At 33.5% G+C, this 14,118-nt stretch overlaps 1 protein-coding gene across 11 annotated transcripts in view; it reads right to left on the reverse strand.

Annotated features, from left to right (window-relative positions):
• Positions 1–2,022: 2,022 nt before the first annotated feature.
• The window catches only part of EPHA5 (EPH receptor A5), a 363,905-nt gene continuing 351,809 nt past the window's right edge, over positions 2,023–14,118 (reverse strand). For 9 of the 11 annotated variants that reach the window (XM_077136996.1, XM_077136999.1, XM_077137003.1 and 6 more), the window contains 2 exons: positions 10,520–10,675; positions 2,023–3,061 (listed from right to left, as the gene is read on the reverse strand). In XM_077136996.1, coding sequence (XP_076993111.1) covers positions 2,956–3,061; positions 10,520–10,675 — 262 coding nt within the window. In that variant the 3' untranslated portion in view covers positions 2,023–2,955. Of the gene's footprint in view, positions 3,062–6,679; positions 6,965–7,817; positions 7,892–10,519; positions 10,676–14,118 lie in introns of those variants that run through there. The other 2 variants (XM_077136993.1, XM_077136994.1) reach the window with 2 other exon arrangements.

A 14,118-nucleotide genomic window follows, 5' to 3' on the forward strand; every position in this document is an offset into this window, starting at 1 on the left:
GCCCTGGGTTACTGCCTCACTGCATTTCACAAGAGCTGCCTCTTCATCTTATTCTATTTCTCACATTTATAGATGAGATTGACACCTTCCAATTGGTGACACATCCAGTGGAGAGAAAATACTTAAGAAAAAAAAAGAGGCATTTCCTCTTTTTTGAGGGTACATCATATGCGAAAGTCTTTTTATTCCTTCTAAAATCATATTAACATTCCTTAGAAAGTCTGAACCAAATTGAAATATGAATGCAAGTTATGTGGCTGTTTGACTTTCAACTTGATTCACTATCCAAAATGAGCAGAGGATTGCAGAGGAAGCAAATAAATTTGATACAAATTAATTTATATTCTCTTGTGGAAAATGAGGTTATCTACATTGTGACTTCTAATTCTAGATCCTTGTGAGTTATCGTAAACCATTCTGACCTTCCAATCATCTTTGAGCATTCAAAATTGGGAAGTAGTTTTAAAAATATCTTTGTAGCATTACGCGAGTTCACGGTGGTTCAGTGCTTGCCTTCCATGAGGGGTACCTGGGCTCGATCCTGGACCATGCATCCTCCCCTCCCCCCAAAAAAAAATCTTTGTGGCATCTAAGTAATTATTGATAGTCTTCTGGCTCTAAAATTTATGGTAGCTTCCATTGTAGATCAATAAATCTATCCTTATTTTGAAGTTTCTCAAGTATCACTCAAATTTGGTTATTTTTACAAAATTCAACTAACACTATCTCCAGTTATTTAAAAACAATTAGGTTAGTTGATCATCTCAGTTTATTGAAATGAGCAAACATATCTGTAATAACGGGGATGCTTGCTTCCTGTTGTCTTATAAAGACAGTGTTGAGCCTACTGCTGACAGCTTTCTCTTGAAATTTTACTGGACTTGGTGGAATATACTTGAAACTCAGTCTGTGTCAATCCTTGGGCCGCATAGATTTGATTGGTAGAGAAAACAATATATATTTGAAAGTTGTTTAGACCTTCCTTCTTTTCTTTCTTTCTTTCTTTTTTTTTTGGCCTGTTTTCCTCAGTGTGTTTGTGTGTTTGGTTTTGTTCTCTAGCTAAGAGCTGCTTCACTGCCTCAGCAAAGGGTGAGAAGGGTGGAAAGATGTTATATACCATAAGTTTATTCTGAGATGTGCTATACATTCAAGTAAAACAGAAGACAGAGTTCCATCAATATAATGCAAGTATGTTTCCTATGGATTTCCTTAGTCCAGGCTACTCCAATATTGATGATCATGATTTAACTGTATCTTATTTAAATGCCATGCTCCTAACATGTATAGACTGAATAATCAGATGCCATTCTATGATTTGTATAAAGGTAACACAATAATATTTTGCTTATTTCACCATATATCATAGTTTTTGCATAAATTTTAATGAGCTGTTTAATGTATACCTTTATTATCAGTCTTCTCTAGGTATGGTACATAGAGCATACATAGGACATACCTTATAGTCTTTAACAAGGCCAATTAGATGATACTTTGGATAGGTTCATCAAAATAATTTCAATGCCATGAAACTAAATACAAGAGTAAATTTCCAAATGAATAAAAACCTACTCAAATTAAAACTTTTCAAATTATGAAATAGAGAAAATTCTGAAGGAAAAAATATATATTTGTCATCAGTCCATTGCTGCCTTAGTATCAAAATTTCTAGAGCTGAGCCACAGTGGGAACGGTTACAAAGGATTAACACTTAGGGGTAATGCTTAGTACTATGTGCCTGGATTTAACAATATTAACAGGAGCCTGCACAGTTAAATCCTTCCACATCCTGCTGAAAACGTGCCCTTTGGTGTCAACTTTGCTTGACAAGATATTTTCTGGGATTCAGAAAGGTGAAATTTCTTACAGGGTTGCAAGATTAATGGCTAGAAGAACAGTATTGTCACAGATATCACAAAGCATTTTTAAAAAGCCAAAAGGGATTTAATCTTACAGACATTTCCTGTTAGTGAATACAGAGATTTAGTAGCTTTTGGACACATAAGAGAAAAAATGACACAGGAATGTGTTAAATTTTGCTTTACTGCTTTGCTATTTCTCCTATTCACATTACATCTGGAATGCTTTTTCTTGTATGTTGCTAAAATTAAAACGCTATCAAAAATGCAAGCAGAATGGCAATGCACACAAGTGCAGGCCCACATACACACTTGCACACACACACACACACACAGACACACGCATGTACACACAACTCCAACTTAAATCAGTTCCCAGAAATCAAGCAAATCACACAGTATATATACATTAATTCCTAATAGTCTCTAGAAGAGTGAACTTAAAGTAAATATTGTAACACAGAAAAATAAATATACACCCTGTATTGTACTTGTCCTTGATCAAGCAACATGTTTATATACTAGTTTCTACATCTTCACGCTGTGTAACAGCATTTTAAAATTACAAAAGAGGCTTATCTATTAAGAAATAATCTAACCATATTGCTCTTCAGTTCACTTATGTAGACAATTAAGACGTGAAGTAAACCTCGGAAAACTGCAGCTTTTGTTAGCCCACAAATGGCTATGAAAAATCTTCCTTTCAAGTAGATCCTTGGAGATTTTGAAAGAGGCTGTCTTAATTCAGTTTATAAAGGTGCTATATGTAGTTATATATTCCAGGTACAAATTTTTGTGGGAGTAGTGGGAAGGATTTTTTGTTGATGTTGCCGTAACATAAGATAATGTGTAACTTCATGATCTTACTCTATGTAGGTTCTATTTCCTTAATGAAAAATGAAGACACTGAGAGGAAGATGAGGATATTTTAGTAAAACACTGATTACAAATTCTGTGGCTGACACAAATGCTCCCCTACGGTTTAGAAATCACCGAGTTTTCCCTTTTTTCCCTTTTTTTTTTTTTTGTTAAAATAAATCTCAGGGCTTGTTTACAAAGTGCAGAAGCGTTCACTTGAAGAAGTGACATAAAAATGGAGTTACAATGGCACCATCCCGTTTACCAGCTGCACCTTCATTTCTTGAAGGCTGCCCATGATCTTCTTCTGGTGACCAGCAAGAGTCACTCCAAGCCTCCTCAAATCCCTGCATGAAGAAAGCACACATTGGATGTATGTATTGATTCAATTTGCAGCACATCTCAATATCACCGTGACAAAGGGCACACATTGTGCAGGAACCAATTAGATCTTATCTCAATTTGGACATATGGGGTCCAATTTTCAAAGGAAGCCTCCAATAATTGTGCTTAGAAGATCTATTTTCAGACAAAGAAAATGTACATGTTTATAATACATATTCATCTCCCTTTTTGGACATCATTCTTTAGTGGCACAATGTGATGAAAAAAAAGAAATTTGCACACGGTTACCAGTAAATATTTAATTTAAAGGGTACAATTTCACTGGACAGTTTTGAAAATGTGGACCTACAATACACACAAGCATTTTTTTTTGAGAAAACAAATAAGTGGACAATACATAGTTCGTCAACTTAAAATTTTACAGCTGCATAGTTGAAGATCAAATTTTTCCAATGACTCATTCATTACAAGCAATTTACATAACAGATATCTTTAGGGTATAATCATCAATCACTGCATTTTTCCTTTAACACTTCCAAATATCCTGCATTTTTTTCCTGGAATCTAAAGTTCCAGACTTTTCTTCTTTTACCAAAAAACATCTAGGCTCTCTTGCATTTCGAGAATGCTGAAGGTTGCAAGCTATCAAAAAGTCTTCTCAAACCAGATATTTTCATGATATATTTTTAAAGACAAATTTGTTAGTCAAAAGAAAATTAGAGTTGCTAAACTAACAGCATATTTTGGAGCTCAATGTCAGTGGCCATGGTTATAAAATGTTATCTGACAGGATATTTAGGTTTTATATTATCATAATATAGGCAAATATAATGATTTAGGTATGTTCGCTATAGAAAAACGAGCATTGCAAGTTCAAAACTTTTGCCATATTAAATTTATTTAGATAATTACTTGTTGAAAACATTATGCTAAAATTTTAATGGTTTTGCCTTCAGTAAATGCATTACTTTTATATTGTCTTAGAATTGTTAGAATTGGACACAACAGCATTAGAATCATTACAGGTAAAATAGAATAGTTTGGGATAACTAAGAAATTTCTTAATTTCAGAAGATAGAAGTTTAATAAAAAGTCACCTGAGCTTTTTATGCATGAATAGTGGGAAGAATTGTTTACTGAAGTAATAGCTTAGGTATTGAAAGATATTATAGCTACAAGATAGTAGAGTACAATATGAAGGTAAGAGTAACGGTAGGAATGAAAGACAATTATCAGCAAAACCTAAACACAAGTAAGCATTCACTTTGAAAGAACATCAACATGGTTATGAAAAAAACTACTATAAAATATTAATTCTACACACAGTGTAGAGAAAGAGACGGGGGTTTAATCTTTCCTCTTTCCCATTAAATCAGTGTTCCTCAGACTTGGCACTGTTACCATTATTGGTGGGGTAAGTGTTTGTTGTGGGGGGACTCTCTTCTGCACTGGAGGATATTTGGCAGCTTCCTTGGCTTCTACCCCACTAGTAGTCAGTAGCACTGCACATCTCCCCCGGCCTGTGGCGGAGAGCAAACATTCCTCCAGATGGAGTCAAACGTTCCCTAGGTGCCAAAATCCTCCTTGGTTGAAAACTATTGCACTAAATACAAAACTAATAGGTAACACTTCTATATAGCTCCTTCTAGGTGGCAGGAAATCCATAACTCTGTGAGATAGATTTATCTAAATCTCCTTTTATAGACAAAGGAAAAATGAATTTAAATCACTTGCCTAAAGGAGACAGCAAGTAGGAAGCAGAGCGAGGAATGAGCCTGGACAGGACACCAAAGACCAGTCTCTTCATTTCCCACTGCCCTATGAGATCTGATGCGGAACAAAGCACTTCAGACTCGCTCTCTGTCAATCTGTAAAGCTGGGACTTTATAGATTTAACCTCAAATATCTAAAGTTCGTTTTGTTTTTTGTTTTTTTTTTTGCATGGGCAGGTACCGGGAATCGAACCATTGTCTCTGGCATGGTAGGCGAGAATTCTGCCACTGACCCACCATTGTACTGCCCAAATATCTAAAGTTCTAAAAGAAAGAAAACATCTAATGAAGGGAACTGAGCATTTGGCTAAGTCTACGGTAACCCAGTCTACATTCATGGTAGTTCAAGACTATGGACTAATAACAATAATAACAATAGTTCTCATGCATCCAGATTTAACTTAGGAATCATGAACAACACATTGTATAGATTTGGGTATTCATGTGTGTTTATACTTAAACTTTGGACCAAGTCAGGAGAAAATAACTAAAATTTTAAATTTCTTAACGTGAAAGCAATCATCTCTATGAGAACATTTAATTAATTAGGAATAAATTGAAGTTTAAAACATGTTTATCATATGTCTTATAAACCCATGGGTGGTTCTGATGAAATATTCAGATCTATAGATACACATATAGATGACAGATGGATAGACAGACAGATAAACACACACATATGTATTCATACACATGCATATACATATAAATAGAGCTACATAAATTACAAAATTCATAATTTGTATATCAATCATTAGGAATTAGCATATGAGAATAAACATTACACTTTATTTTGAAAAATAACTTACAGTTTTCCAACAAAAAGAAGAAGGGCTTTGCAAATACAATACCAAAACCTTAATTTTAAAGTATGCGCATTTGTGTGTGTATGTGTGTGTGTTCCATATTCTAATTCTTAGTTGTTTTCTATAAACCATGTTAGCTCATTGATTTGACATTTTTATTTCCACTTTATTAACTTGTTCTGTTGAATGTAAATACAACCTCGTTTTCTAGAACAAATTCGACCACAACAAAGACTCTAACTCAGTGCTGTGAAATTCGTATTTTCATGATACATACGTATATATATATCATATGTATATATGTATATATGTATCATGTTAGAGGATGAATATTTTAAGGAACTGCATTTGATAAGTAAATGCTGGTAAAGAGTTCATTTTTAAGGGTAAGTAAAATCTGTCCTTCTTCAGAACATTTCCTATATCCAGATTTGGTGTTAATTTTAATTTTCCCAATGAACTAAACATAGAATTTTACTTCAAGATCTATTTATAGCAATTATATTAGAGTTTATAGTAAAAGTCAAATGCCTTTATTTAATAGAGCTAAATGCATTAAAGTATTTTCTTTTAAGTAGTTTTTTTTCTCACAATTTGTGTGTTTTTTAACCATTCCCATTGTACTACCCAAAGCACATATTAAAAGGGAAAATTTGCAGTAATAACTGGAGGGACATTTGATAAACATTAAATGTCTTTTTTTTCTGATAATGAAATTACTGCCTTATTTACAATTCACTGCCCTATTTACACTTATTTTTGAAAAAATAAATATTGGATGTAAGATATGTTATTTTACATATTTCCCTTTTATAGAGAGAGAATTTTAAAGCTAGGCATATTTTAAGTGTTTCCCCCTTTACAAATATCGCACTGATTTTATGATGAACGTGTGTAATTTCAAGTATTACCCAAGGTAAATTCTAATGATGATAAGCTATATTTCAGCATAGGCGTATGAACATAAACATGATGATAATTTTAATATTACATAAAATACACTACTCATACTCATGACACATATGAGTAGTTTCAGAAAAGCTGTACATATAATGAATTGCCATTGTATATGATTTACAGTCCAGCATTGAAAAATATTATTCCATAATATCAAACAATGGAAAAACACTGATATTATGAAGCCCAAATGGCAGAATGAAAAAGGCAGGAAAAACAAGACATATCTAGTTGATGTTGGAGTCAACTTTTGATTATTCAGGATTTATTTTACCCACTTATTGATGATTCATTCCTTTACTCATTCTTCTCCCTTCTACTTTACACAACTTTTAGCCTTGTCATTGGTAATTAGCTCCACCTACATTGTCTGATTAGGAGAAGGGAGAAGAGAGATTAATGAATATTCACATTCCAATCTTTAACCTTTTCACCATAGTTTTACCATGCAGTTATATGTGTGATATTTTTGTATTATCTTAAAAGACTCATGATAATCATTATATATCTACTGTATAAGATAAATATATTTATATTTGGAAAGAGGATTTTACCATAATTTTCAATGGATGAGTCATTGTGAGGGCTAGGACTTGAAGATTTAGCTTTATTATGCAAAATATAGAGGGTAGTAAGTAATCCTCTCTGTAGTGTATGTGTACAATAAATTATGCATACTCACTTTCTTATAAGAAATCTTTTGAATAAATCTTCCCAATTTTGACTCTAGATTTGACAAATGTTCATTTTAGTAGTTTAAGACAGCATTCTAATAAATGACAGTGATAGAAATCTCTTCTGCTTACCATGATTGGTATAACAACTTAATCAGTTGGATTTTGCTCATTTTTTTGAATAATCAAAAGTTGACAACTCTGATCTGATAAGAAACTTAAAAAGCATCTGCTTTTCTGTCCTTATTCATATTTTTGGATTTAATTTGCAAAACTCACATCAAGCTCCCAATCCCCACTATCAACAATAATGCATTGCACATATACACATTAGCCCCGATTTCACCATTACTGACACAGCAGTTGTTCCAATGGTGAATACTGTACATAGAATAGCAAGGCTTAGGCACAGGATATAGCAGACAGAAATGTCTAAGTTTGAAAGTCACTTTCATTGAATATACTTTGATTTTAATTTCTTCATTGCCTTCCCACCTTAAGCAGTATATGCATGTGCTGGCAACAATTCATTAACAAGTAAAAATATACCTTTATGAAGGATATTTTAAGCCAAATTGTGCTCTGAAAATATGTGTTCTTTTGGTCTTCCTTTTCTATACATCCTATGAAAAAAAAAATTGAGAGCACCTCTTATAACATTTTTCTTGTTTAAGTGTATGGGTGTTTGAACATTTGCCTTATATTAACTGATTTTTAGTATTTTCATAAGTATTTATTACAGCTATGAATGTATTTTTTTCAGTTTCTGGCTTCTACTATGTCCAGGCAATAATTCTGGCAATAATCTTTATTATTTTATTATAGCATTATGTAGGCTTCATAAAATTAAAATTTAGATATGTAGTAAAGGCCATGTGTGGAAAATCACTATTAGAGTATTTTAAGAGTTTGTCTTTGCCTTTTACTGATATGCTAGTTCCCTTTGCCAATAGTCTTTAAAATGACTAACTTTTTATGATAAAGGGCACAGAATGTACATATTACCTCTTTTGATATTCTTGATCAAACAGGTAACTTGTTACTCCCTATTATGTTAAGTTAGCCAACACAATGTTTTGATAGATATCCTCTTACTCATTAGAGAAGTTGGTCAAAAACATAGTAAACAAGAGGACCTGTGTTTAGAGATACTGACTCTCCAAACAGCTTCACTGCACTTAAGGATTGCTGGCATGATTCCTTGTAAGGAATGGTTTAGTGATTATTGTGCTTATGGTCCAGCAATCTGAAGCAACTGACATAAGGAGACCAAGTTGGTGAAAGATTCATTCTCTGAATAGGAAGTTGCCACTAAGTCTTCTCATCTCACTTTACTCTCCTGGATGGAGCAAATGAATTAAAACACAAAGTATCTGAAAAAACTTAGTAAGGCAAGAGGCCACAAACTATGAAAGTAATAGAGATAGAAATAAGAAAATGAATCAACTAGAGAAAAAATAACCAGAGAACAATTACTGGAGAATAAGAATGAGATAGAGATGAACCATCAAAAGAAGACAGAAGAAGCTATTAGGGCTTGAAAGAAAACAGGTAAAATGAAGGGAGTTTGCGGCTAAGGGGGCATATAGGAAAAGTATGCAGAAAAGAATTCAAAGAAATAAGAAAAAGTGAAGCCATAATGGAAAAGTGTACAATATATTTTTGATATTTGGGGGCCCCAAAGAAATAAAGTGAAACACAGGTAGTTAACTTAAATACCATTATTTGTGATTGTGATTACAAATATTTCAAAAAGGAAGAGGCAAAAAGGTAGTGAATATGCGTACTATTTTAATAAAGAGAGAGACATCATTTAGTGCAAATAATTTTATTATATATTTACAAGTAATCTGACATAGGGTAGAAGAAATACCTACAGTATCATTTTAATATAAAATGACAAATAAACTTAATAAATTAAAATGACCATTTTTACTGAAAATTAAATAGCAATCATGTAAAAATAGTTTTAAATTATAAGTACATTTTTCGGTTTAATATTTTAAATATAGCATAAATGAGTTCTTTGAGCATACAAAGCAATAGTAGGTAAAGACTATATTATGATTAAGTAGATATGATTTTGTGGTGATTCTAAGAATGGGGTTTGACAAAGTAAGGGAGTAAGCTGAGCAGTGATTTTAGGTTCTTTCGGTTGTAAGTGTGAAGGAAGAATAATACTGAGTATCACATGAACTAGTGATAAATGGTGCTACCCTGTTCCCTTTTGTGAGGATGGACAGTGAATTCAATGAATCAAAGAATTACGGAAAATAGAGATGGTAAAAGAGAACTGCTCAATGTGCATATTAAGTGAAGTAATGGAAGGAGGGCTCTGGTTTAGTGCTTTAGAATATTCTACCATCTCTTAATCCTTACTCAAAATAATGTTTTAACCTTTGAATCTGCAGTTAATTTGAAGCCGTTATTCGATCCACTGGTTAGAACATTATTAATGCTAACATAATCTAGATGTATCCATCATTACAACACTTAATTTTTATAAATAACAAATATTAGGCTAAAATAATTATACATACAGAGCATATAATAAAATACAAACAAATGACAACCTTAAAGAATTTGTACTTGACTTTAGTGACTTTTATTTCATAAAATTTGATCATTTTTTACTTAAGCGTGCAAACAGAAAAGGGCACAATTGGTTCCACTGAGATTGTACCAGATAGCAGATCAGAAGCAGCGTCTAATATATTCTCGGACTGCAAGAATACGAGGTGCGCCGCTTAAAGAGTAAATGAAATTCCTGCCCGCTCAAGCACCGTTTAAGCTGCTGTCGCCCAGGCATTCATCACAGAGGGCCAGAATTTGAGAATATGTTTTGTCATTTTATAGGACTAGCCACACCAATTGTGCTTACAGTTTGGTTGCTTTTTTTTTTTTTTGTATTTACATTCATATAACATAGGTACTGGTATAAAAACTTTGTCAAGAAAACATCTTTTCCACAAAACAAAGTACCAGTTACTTTGCCTAGGAGCTATTGTCTAATTATTGAAATATCAAATGTTATTTATTTGAAATAAAGAAGCAAAGATACTTGTAATAAGAAGCATTAACCATGCAGTTGTTAACAATACAGTCTAAAAAAAAAAAAAAAAAGAGGTTTCCATAAAAGCTGCTGCACATGGACAAAGGTTAACTAATTGCCCTTGTCCTCATCCAGAATGGTTTATGACCAGTTTTTCTCACCCCACAATTATGTAAAAATTATCAGAAAAATTACTCACTCCAAGGTCACCTGAGCCACAGCATCCATTGAACTGTATCCGTTTTCCATGAAAATCTCTGTATACCGGCCCATTTTGATTGCTTCTAGCCATTCACCTACTGATCTGTATGCCCCAGATCCCAGTGGCCCATGTTCAGCCAATATATTAGATACTCTAGAACACACAAAATATAAATATTTAAAGTAACATTTTTAACTCTGTTATGAGAAATTTCACTGTTATGTTAGCTTGTATTATAATTAATGCATGTGTAGGCCTAGAAGTCTATTTATACAGGCAAAATATACCAATGTTACTAAGAAAAAAATAATTAAAAAGTCAAGAGAATATAAAATCAGCTCGTTGAGATTGTTCCTATCTATAATTTAAAAGAATTTATAATGGATTAAAAGTAAATATTCTATAACAGAACATTAGCTAAAATTTTCATGTGGTGATTTGGGTGTACTTACTCACTACTACTCTTCTGGTTGTAAAAACTATATAGAAAATGGTACTAAAGATAAGTATGCAGGATATTTCTAACTTTTGCCAGAAGAACTCATGATCATTTAAGCTATATTTTCAGGAAGTTCATAAATAAGCTATTTATTACTCATTTAATACTCTTACATAAGAAAGGCTTCCGACTTAGGTTGGAAAAATCTGGAAAATAAAATATAGCCCCAAAAGCATAAGAATAGAATCAACCCAATAATGAGATGCTCTTAACTACAGAAAATTAATGCCCTTTGTTCAATGATGATGATGATGATGATGATGATGATGATGATGGTACAATTTTATACGTCAACTTGGCTAGGTCATAGCATTCATTTGTTTGATCAAATACTGACTGAGTTGTTTCTGTGGAGTTATTTCATAGACGGGTTTAGAAACTACAATCCGTTGAACTTAATTAAAGGATATTACCCTCCTCTATGTGGGTGGGCCTTTTCCCGTCAGTTGGATGTCTTAACAGCAAGAACTGAGGGTTCCAGAGATCAGAAGTTATTCTGCATCAAGACTTCAACCTCCACTTCATCCTTAATTTCCAGTCTAAGCAATTCAGACTCAAAACTGAAACATCACTCTCAATGGAATTTCCAGCCTCCAATCTGCCATATGAATTTGGACTTGCCAGTCCCTATAATCATATGAGTTAATCCTTTATAAGAATTCTCTCAATATGTAAATTTCTTACATATATCCTGTTGGCACTGTTTCTCTGGAGTACCCTGACTGTGATGATGATGATGATGATTTCTAGAAGTGGTACCACAAGGAAATCATCAGGAAAAAAAGGCAAAAGGTACAAGTACACTATTTTATTAATGAGAGTAAATATTGAAACAATCGAAATGCCCATTGATGGAAGTATACTTAAGTAAATTTCAACCATAAGACATAAGACACATAATCATGTTCTCTGCACTTTCTTACATCTCATTCATTTATATTTCAACCTATTCCCACTGTCTGGCTCCTTTCAGCACCATTCTATGAAAATGGCTCCAGTTGAAGTGAACCATGATTCTGTTTTACCAGAATTGTGACCTCTCAGAAATTTTCAACAACTACCACTGCCACCTTTGTCTCGTAATCCCACCCCATCTCAGCTTTTTTCGAATCACTATTCTCTCTTTCTTGGTTATCATGACCCTGGATACTCCTGGCTTCACCTCAACACCCTTTGCGTGTTACTTTTTCCTTCACTGTTTTAAAATTTAGAGAGCCCCAAGTCTTGGTCTTATATCTTCTTTTGTCAGGCTAACACCCCACTTCACTTAGCAACTTTGTCCACTTTCATGGCTTTAAATAAGCTCTAAACAGTCACAATTCTCACATTTTTATCTCCAGCTTCAGTCTCTCATGGAGCCATATGCCTACTTCATGCTTCCAATTTTTCAGAGGACTGTTACCCCTAAAATGTAATAAATCACACTCCTCATCTTCTCCACATCCAACTCCTACTGAAATGCTTCTTTGTCATCAGTCTCCTCATCCAGTCTATCAGTGGACACTACTGAGTCTACTTCCAATACATTACACATCTGGACAGCTCCATCTCATTTATCACTGCCTTATTTCAGTACACCATCATATTTCACCAGCACAGACGCTATAACTTCCTACTTACACTCCCAAATTCTACTCTCACCCCTCCCCCAAAATCAAACAAAATCTTTTCTTAAGTTTTATGTTTAATTATGTCTCTCCTACTAGTATGTTGGAAAGACAGCTAATTCAATTTGCTCAATATACGCAGCACCCTGTCCACAGCATGACCCAGAGTAGAAAGAGAACTATTTATTGAAAAAAAATAGATGTATATCTTGGAGCCATTTATAGTTATTATGTATGATGATTCAGATGTATTAATTTTAAAAGACATCAAGAAAGTATGTTGGATGAAAGTTGGAGTTAACAAAATAATCCCAAAGTTTGATATGAGTTTCTGCACATTCACAGAAGGAAAAATATCAAGCAGAATATATTGCAAAATATATTTTAACAGATACAGTGACAAACGGAATTTTCTCATTTTATGTGTTAATATTTTTACTGTCTTCATTTATGTTTCTGGTGGATACATGTAACTTTTATAATGAGAAAAAATAAAAAAACTACTTCCATTTTGGAAACAGTAGTGAACCATTCAGGTGGACAAATTTAAAGTAAGTTATATAACCTAGAAAAATCTTAAAGTATTTTCTATAAGTTGTTTCACCTAATTTTCATATATAATAAACATTTCCATACCCATTTTATAAATGCATTATCTGGGGCGAGCAGCAGTGGCTCAGTGGCAGGATTCTTGCCTGCCATGCTGGAGACCCGGGCTTGATTCCTAGAGCCTGCCCATGCTCCAACCCACACCCCCCCAAAAAAAAACATTATCTGAGGTTCACTTGTCCATATTATTTATGTACACCAGGTCCTTGTAATGCAGCATTTACCCCCAAAAAAAAAGAGGCAAATAGCCTTCCTATGGAGCTTACATTTGAACTTATAGTGGAGCAGCAGACAATAAAAGAAAAGTGAACAAATACATAATATGTAGATAAAGAATTGTCAAAGACAGGGGAAGAGTTGCAATTATAAACAAAATGGCCTCATTGAGAAGATGACATTTGAGTAAAGAGCTAAAGGAAGTGAGAGTGGAGGAAATACTTTCCAGGGAAAGGGAAAAGCAAATGTCAACTCTCAAGTGAACGTGTACTTGATATGTTCTAGAAATAGCAAGGATGTTATTGAAGTAAAAACAGTATGAATGGCTATGGGCTTTTCTTCACTCATGTTTGTGGAAATACAGGCACAGAATAGGCAGAAAGTTGGATTTAATCAGGGCTGTGATTTTCCCAAGCATTGTGGATTGAACTGTGTCCATCCAAAATGATATGTTCAAATCCTAAACCCTCATTCTTGTGAATGTAACCTTATTTGGAAATAGGATCTTTGCAGATATACTTATTTTAGATAAGATCATTTTGATTGGGGTGGGTTATAAATCCAATATGAGTGGTTTCCTTATAGGATGAGGGAAGTTTGGGCAGAAAAACACAGAAACAGAGGGTAGAAGGCCATTGATGATGGAGGCAGAAATTGGAGTTATG

Source organism: Tamandua tetradactyla, chromosome 19 (assembly GCF_023851605.1).
Source record: "Tamandua tetradactyla isolate mTamTet1 chromosome 19, mTamTet1.pri, whole genome shotgun sequence".
Classification (NCBI taxonomy): Eukaryota; Metazoa; Chordata; class Mammalia; order Pilosa; family Myrmecophagidae; genus Tamandua; species Tamandua tetradactyla.